The sequence below is a fragment of the Haliotis asinina genome, chromosome 8, assembly GCF_037392515.1.
Source record: "Haliotis asinina isolate JCU_RB_2024 chromosome 8, JCU_Hal_asi_v2, whole genome shotgun sequence".
NCBI classification, from domain to species: domain Eukaryota; kingdom Metazoa; phylum Mollusca; class Gastropoda; order Lepetellida; family Haliotidae; genus Haliotis; species Haliotis asinina.
In genome coordinates, this window is record NC_090287.1 from 19,121,897 (window position 1) to 19,130,113 (window position 8,217).

At 35.9% G+C, this 8,217-nt stretch overlaps 1 protein-coding gene across 1 annotated transcript; it reads right to left on the minus strand.

Annotated features, from left to right (window-relative positions):
• Positions 1-1,006: 1,006 nt before the first annotated feature.
• On the minus strand, positions 1,007-7,062 carry LOC137294945 (AP-4 complex subunit sigma-1-like). The gene is made up of 6 exons (XM_067826165.1): positions 6,680-7,062; positions 5,935-6,019; positions 5,461-5,547; positions 4,310-4,378; positions 3,797-3,808; positions 1,007-3,219 (listed from the first exon to the last, which is right to left on the minus strand). The coding sequence occupies exons 1-6, from the start codon at positions 6,730-6,732 to the stop codon at positions 3,094-3,096; spliced, it is 432 nt and encodes a 143-aa protein (XP_067682266.1). The 5' UTR covers positions 6,733-7,062; the 3' UTR covers positions 1,007-3,093.
• Positions 7,063-8,217: the final 1,155 nt, after the last annotated feature.

Below are 8,217 nucleotides of genomic sequence, written 5' to 3' on the forward strand. Positions count from 1 at the left end.
TGCGTTTTAGCGATTTACTACAGACCTGAGTGTAACGTTAGTCTGGTTCAACGTTTCTTTCTTCAAACCCTTTGTCGTAAGCAAACATTCCCCAACATGTTGGGATTGAGCATGGATTGGTTTGTGTCATATATGTACCTGAATTCATTCAAATTGTTTTATGTCAAGTTTCTTCTCTTGAAGAGTATACAATACTTGTATTATTAAATTCTGTTGACAATCCAGATGTACGCCAGTAACTCGTGGTTTCGGGATGTCAATAGTGGCAGTTCCATGCCAGTGTATATAATGCTATTAATGTATTTTTTCACGACTCAGTGTTTGTTTGTGTCTTGTGTATTCATTTTTTTGCAAAATATTCTTTATTTCGCCCATCCTTACTTTTGGAGTTGAATGCAGTCCTTTGTTGGTTAATTATCAGAGGGTATTCAGGGGTATGCCTCTAGTTTATAGAGTTCCCGGTCTTCATTGCCACGGATACTTTATGTTCTTTATTGAAGGTTGTGCTAATCATATGTAATTGGGTGTATCGTTCTGTTAACGATCATCTGTCAGATGGGCTGTGCGCAATCTTTGTGACGTTAATTGAGGCGTGGATACCTAATGAAGACCTTATGCAGAAATTGCAATGGCATTGTCCGTATAGAAATATTGAGTTTTAAAGTACTTAATAAACATTAAACCACTCCCAATCAACACCGTTGTCAAGCCAACAATCGTGAATAAATCATTGTGTTTCATGTGGAAAATCTGCAGGACCTTTACGGGCTATGTCTCAACTGACTGAAAGTCTATGAGTTTCGTTAGTTTTTCAGGTCATCCATAGAAACGCCGATATCTTCACCAATTCAGCATAACATGTACAACGGGGGTTTGCTTCGCGCTTGCTTTTCAACAGATGAAAAGTACATAAACTGCTTATTCATTAATGTATTTTTATTTACAAGACTATTTTAAACGAAATAGTTTCAATTATTCATTTATAATGAAATCATTAGAGGTCACACGCAACCAAAATATCAAACATTATTAAAACACAGTTATCACTTATTCATGATATAAAAAAATCCGTTGCCGATTGAGAACAAATAAACATAAACAAATTATAAGCCTATAATCGCAAATCAAAAGTGCAATATCTTGTGATTGGGTTTACCTCCTCGAAACCCAGTCAGAGCCCATGGGTGCGCACTTAAGTGTAAAGAAGACTTTTCACTGGACACTGGCTCATTTGCCGATACACTTAGTCCACTCTTTGTTCATGGCTTATAAGCCCGATAGGTGTTAATTTCAAATTGGATGTGGTCAATGATTGAAGTATTGACTGAGCTTTGTATATTGTCATTAGCAGACAGGCAGGCAGACATGTGTTAATAAACCAGACATTGAGTTTTCTGACAGAGTCAGCTTATCACAATCAACATGTTTATTTTTTTAGGTGATGAGTAGATATTTACTTATCTGTGCATGCAACCAAGATTAGACTACTGCTCAGGAACTCATACTCTGGGCAGGCATATTGTTTCAAGCTCTGCGACACTTTTCACTACCTATTTACTGCGCATGCTGGGGGAAAAGTAAAGAACTGTTTTAACTCTGATTTCACAGGCTTGTTTTCATCACCTTTGTTTTTCAACTTTATAGGTTGAAAAACAATTTTCAATGATTTGTTTTGTTAATTACATACCGAAAGGCATGAGAATCTGCAAAGTAGAGACTCACAGTAAGCTGAAATATATTTTTGGGAGGGCTTACCAGTATATCAGTATATGGTAAGCCACCATAGTCTGATGGTGTAAATGGAATGTCAATATACTCATGGAAATAGATAAAGGAACACACGAAATAACAAGTGAGACTTTGGGAATAAATATGGGAACACATGTACTTTCAGGCATTTCCTTATTTGTTTCTATGAGTATATTTCATAACAGGCCGATTATGTCTGTGTGGTGACTTCAGTGATGTGACATACTAAGAATAAGAGTAGAAACTGACTTATTATGAAAATAAATCTGTCACATCAACATATGAAGAATATATAATAGTTCAGTGGTGTGATTCCAACCAGTGTGTAACCGTTCCTGAATAACTTCTGCACAGAGCAAAAAGAAACTGATTAATTATCCAGATTACATTACACTTAGACAATATACAAACAACAAATAAGGCAAGACTTATGATGACTATATGCTCTCGGCATTTAAAGACATCAATATTAAAAGTTCTTTTCTTATGAATTCAACTATTCATGAGGAATGACCTCTGGTGACTTACATGCATGTCACCTCAAATCACATAAGATCTTCACCCATCTTGGAATCAGATAAAGACTTTAAATAATTGTATAATAAAAACTTAATTGTTGCTTTCATTAATTTTGGTTGTCTGAGCATGATTTTTTAACTTAGCCACAGATGTTGATAACTCTTTGCTGAGGGTCCTCAGTTTGTGCCATGAAGAGATCAAACAATAAAAGACATTTAAATAGTATCAATGAAGAAAATTTTCTAGATAACATAATATTGACAAGCATGTCATTGCATATGCTGGCTGAAAATATCAGCACCGCCATCATCGTTTTCAACATTAAACAACTAGGTGAAGGAAGCCATGTCTCAACATACAACACAGGCACATACTTCCATCTTGTCCAGCAAACCAATTAAATCACTCATCAGAGTCTTCCAAAAAACAGTTTACTTAAGACCCTGCTCTTTCCCTTTACTGTTAATTCTACACTAACATCTGCATTACTGGATCATGCTCCATGAAGCAGCTGGTCATTTGTGAACGTCAATTAATCCAGTTGTGAAGAGGTGTAAGAAGTCATTTTTCTTGTCCCACTAGATGCCACTTAAATGTATTGCAGATAGGCCTTTGCATCCTATTCCTCTTCATAAAAGTGTCTCATCCCCTACAAACATTTTATTCAACCTTCTGGCATCATTTCTTGGTAGTGTCCAGTAACCATAGAGATACAAGGAATAAACCCTTGCCTGCTTCAGCAACCATTTCATCAAAGATGAAGGTTAGGTGGGTCATAAGATAAAAACAATGAAAGAGTGTTTAATTTTGAACACTACCATATGATCACTTCTTGGCTGCGTCCAGTAACTGTAATGGTACAAGGGCTCGCACTTTGCTTGTCTCTCCAACATAACCATTAACAATCATTTCATCCAACACCATGTGCACCCGCTCTGTATTTGACACTATCTGGGAAAAGGGTTAAGGCCAAGTTTATCAGCATGTTTATTTTTGTGTTTAGAGTTTGGTTACTTTAGGAACAGTGAACTTCAAGAGCTATTTGGAAATAACATAACAAAATCTTACCGTAAACCAATGGAGCGTATCCAGAGTAAGTGTTAAATAACAGAATGGGGACCCTGGAGACTGAGAGGCTAACTGAATGCAGGAATCATACATACATGGAATGCCAAAGCAAAGAAAAGAGCATTTTTTCTGGCTAAATGTAACTCATATCAGCACATGCATCGTGTGTTTGGGCAAAAGACAATGCCAGTTAGAAGTTAACTTTTCAAGGGGAAATAAATCTGTTCATTGGTTAAAAATCAGTTAATATTTGTATATCCATGGGGTCAAAACATACTGATCGGCCAATATAAACTACACAAACCCAAAGTGATGAGTGTCATATGGGCAACATCTCAAACTTCAAGCAGTTATCTGATGAGTTTACTGTTATACATGTTTACTACGAAACCAGGCATCAGAAAAGGACTTTGTTATTAAACAGGCTATTGCACATGCAGGTTTTCTTTTGCAAGGATACGTTTACCTCAGTCTGAAACAGAAGAAAACTGATGTCAGAAACTGAAGTAGCAAACCTGGTTTTAATAACACATTAGCAAATTAAAGATTAGACGTTTATAAACCCAAGCTCTTTTGCCTACATTTTAAACAATAAAATTTCATAATTGCAGAAACTCGAACATATTTAAAACCATAGTTAAGAAAAAGATACCTCCATTATCCATAATGAAGGATATCCATTGTACAAGGGGAGTTAACTCTTTCAGGAGCTGGTCAAACTTCATCGTTATTTCATAACAGATATGTAGAACTCAATAACACTGATCTTTGAATACATATCCACAAATCCTGACAAAAAGATTTCCACTATAGAATGCAACATCAATATCAATAATTACATTATTAAAGAGAACAAGAACATTTTGAAATTCATATCATTACTAATAAAGGATATTGATCATATCGTAGCGAACATTACTTTGTATTCAACATGGGTAAAACTTATCACAAAAGAACGTTAACAACCACTTACAACTTTCTGAAAATACTGGTCCAGGGTTTCCAAGATATTCTGCATCAGCTCCAACACTGCAAGCTCATTCTGAAGGGGAATTTGCAAGTTGAAAACACAAATTTTGTTAACTTATGACAACTTTGCATGATTAGGTGGCAACATATTTTCATAGTAAATAGAAGTTAAAGAGCCAAAGTTTCTTTGTCATCACGAAGTCTATGGCAACCATGGAGGTCAAAGGTTAAAGTCACTGCAAGCATAATATACATGTATATTGTTGCCACACTCAGTAATATTGCAACTATAGGATGGTGGTGTGTAAATAGACGAATGATTGACATCGTGAGCACTGAGCATAAATCTATGCCACCTAATCCCATAAGTATTTCTTATGACAAGCATGCCATTTCTATACCAGATCTTCACAGGTACAATAAATGTGAAAGCATACATACAGAATTGTTGAGAGTGGACAATTATGAAATCACTACTACAGATGTCACAGAACAGATTTATCACATTAGAGAGTTGCAGCTTAGTATGCATCAGATGAGGCTGACAATGTGAGATTCCACAAAAAACAAAAACCCACTTGAACCTGTTCTCCAGATGAACAGAAAATGGAATTTAGTGATGGCATCTACCATTGTCAAATTCAGAGCATTAAACATTGAGGAAACTGGAAATTCTTGAGTCAAGACCACTTAAATGAACTTTAAGGGACTTGTTTTTCTGATATATGCAAATAACAACTACCTTGATTAACATTCAACACAGTGCATCAACAAAATTTGAAAACATACTGCTTATACATTCTGAACAGGTATCACTTTCCCATAAGCTTCAATACTTCACACTAACACTGGGCAACATTACATCAGAAAAAGGCCTAAGAATCTCTGGTTAATCAAGATATTTACATACATTCATATTAGCTAAATATTGACATCCAATGACAATATGCGTAACTAAACATTTTCCAACAGTATTTCAGAGCATAATACAAAGGTGAACTGATGATGTATTTAAGTACAAGGTGACCAGATTGGGTGCCAGGTTAAATGTCACTAAGACTTGTCTAGTCATTATAGTCATGCTGGGAAGCAGTCAGTAAATTCATGTCCTCTTAATAGAACAGGCTTTCAATGACAATGAAACCTGAAACTTACCTCATCTGGAGTTACAGCTGATATCATGTACAGGCTCACATATTTCCTGTAAACTATAGTCAGGTCCTTCAGCTCAAAAATGTTACACTGTGGAAAAAATATGCAAAAAAAAGACTAAGGACTATTATATATGGTGGGGCAGTATGATAATTCCTTTCTGTTTATTTCATCTTAAAATAACAATCGTATGCATTACCTGACATATATTCAATTTAGATTCAAATAGGGCAAATGCCTTTGCACGAGATTTATGACATATATTGTTAACAGGTACACAAATTTAATATTTTCATCACAAACTGAAGTCAGTTGTGACACAAGAAATTTGGTTCTTAGTTAAAAGGTGAGCAGTGACGTTTGAAACTATTAGTTCAACCCCATCCTCTTGTTGGAAAATTGGGGAAAATGTTCTAGAACACACACTCTTACTTTGGACTTGGGTGAAACACCAAATGGATGAATACTGTAATTTACCTGTTTATCAGATCTCTCCATGACACTCCTAATGACACTGGTTTGCAACTGATTCCTTTCTTTCAAGCTCATGTGTTGGAAATACCTGCAAGTAGAAAGCAGGGTGGTTATAAATGACAAAATATTCTGTTGAGACGATAAGCTGAATTAAACAATGCATAGGTAACTGCATCAAAACAGTCTGATCTGTTTTGATTTACTGTCAGTTTCAATTAATTTCTGACGGTCCAACTAATTCCTTATTTTCAAGTCATATGTTAACTTTCTTTTGACACATCTATATTATTAACTATCTCAAAACTCTTTTCAACTGACCAACTGTTATTAACTCAGTGTTTCAAACCTAATCTTTGATTGAATTTTTGTCTCATGTCACTTTGGCTGCACTTTGACAACCTCGTGAATATGAACTTGAGTAACTATTTCAATTTTTAACAAAGCCATACGTCAGCTCATGACTATGATATGGTTTGCTTCATTAAAACAAATGATTCAGAAAATATGAACCCCTCCCCCCCCATTGTTTTCATTTGAGGTAAGTCAGAAACAGCGTCCTTCACATGTTAAATACTAGTAATAAATATTCAACCAATCTTCTACAATATGCTGGTGATCATCCAACAGAAATCAAAGTAAAATAATGTGACCTTTGAATTTCTTTTCTTTCATTGGCTTAATGAATAGCTGGGGTACAGTAGTTCACTGGCCTCACTAACTCGGAAGGAAACAACAGGGCTAACAATACCTGGAAACCCTAAGCACCCCTTGCTTATTCATAATGTAGAGAAATTTAATCATCGTGTTTAGTCAATGACTGATGATTCATGTCATTCCATCCGATAAAGGATCCACTGGGCTTATCTAAGATCAGATCAATGTAGCCAGACACCTCTTCACTATCATCAGGTCACTCTAACCCTCGGGCATTTTCCGTAACGACCACGAGCGTCGTCTTATCTCGGGGCTAGCAGGCACTGTTGTTGCATTTAAATCTATCACTCAACATTCCGTTGCTAGCACTAGAAGTGAACATGCATCAAGAGCTGTCACTCCGCGAAATGAACGCCAGTGGAGGAGGTGAAAGATAATCTTGGGATTCCTTGATTTTCTTGAATGACGTCATGACTTGATCAGCGCCCCCTTTCCCAAAATGGAAATATTCTACTTGTTCAACGACTAGTTACTGTTTACCACCCTGTTGAGAACATTTATTGTTTCGCGTGTGTACGTTTCAGAATCTGACTTGTTTCATGGACTGACCTTGATTGTAAACCAGAGCAAGAGAGCAATTCCCTCAACTAATAAAGTTACTTCGCATTTCCTTTAAATACAGCCACATGTAGATTTCAACAATATTTTCAGATAAAATCAAGTCGCGTTTGAATAAACATTATGCTGAAGGAATGATGTTTGTAGCTTTATTTTACGAAATTATAGTTAATTATGAACTTCGGATGACATTAGTTAACGAATAAGAGCAAGAGACACTGTTAGGATATCGCTGAACAATGTACATTTATTTCTCACATTATTGTACACTTGAACATGAATCAAACATGTGTGGCCTGCTTTAAAGACCGTTCTTTTTTAATTATATCATAGGCATTTATTAGATTTATTACACGCCGGCTGACAACAAAGTAGTAACAAAGTATGGATAAAGCATTTTAGTAACCTGTGATATCTAAGTGTAATTCCGTAATACCAGAAGAAAGCCATTGGGAATGGGAAATATGGAGGTCATATTCTTTGACTTGAGTGATTGCGTGTAATCATAACCTGTCGACTTGGGTCGTTACTCGTAATACCAATCACTGTTTTTTAACCACGAACTCGGTAGTTGTTTATTGTTCCGTTAACAGTCGTGTGTAAACGACAAACATTTATATACATGTATCTTCTTCGGGAGGCAGTTGTGGCGTTGTCAAGTCAAGAGACACTGGGCGACATGGCTATCCATTTGACCTTGACAAATCTATTAATCTGATTTACAATGTAACGATGTAATCTCGTGCTACGCAGATCAATCAGTTCAGTTGAAGTAATTGTTGGAAAACACCTTAGGGAGTTCATTTGGACGACTGAAAGTCAAGGAGGTGGCACGCTTTGTTTCAGCACTTGTAATTTAGTCTGTGCAAATGTGATCTTTTTTTATGTATTTATATGTAACCTGTGGTTCACTCAAAACTATTTATTTTCTGAACTGCCAGAAGGGAATTTATATTGCTTTCATTTAGTGGTGGATGTATTTTCCCAGTAGAAGGCAGTATGAAATAGCTGTAA

What these genes read in the sequence shown, in the direction of transcription:
- LOC137294945 (XM_067826165.1), bottom strand. Translation starts at nt 6,732, where the DNA reads ATGATTAAATTTCTCTACATTATGAATAAGCAAGGGGTGCTTAGGGTT. An exon ending in TGGAGAGATCTGATAAACAG is followed by an intron (nt 5,548 to 5,934) that starts GTAAATTACAGT and finishes TTTTTTCCACAG; the next exon opens with TGTAACATTTTTGAGCTGAA. An exon ending in CAGCTGTAACTCCAGATGAG is followed by an intron (nt 4,379 to 5,460) that starts GTAAGTTTCAGG and finishes ATTCCCCTTCAG; the next exon opens with AATGAGCTTGCAGTGTTGGA.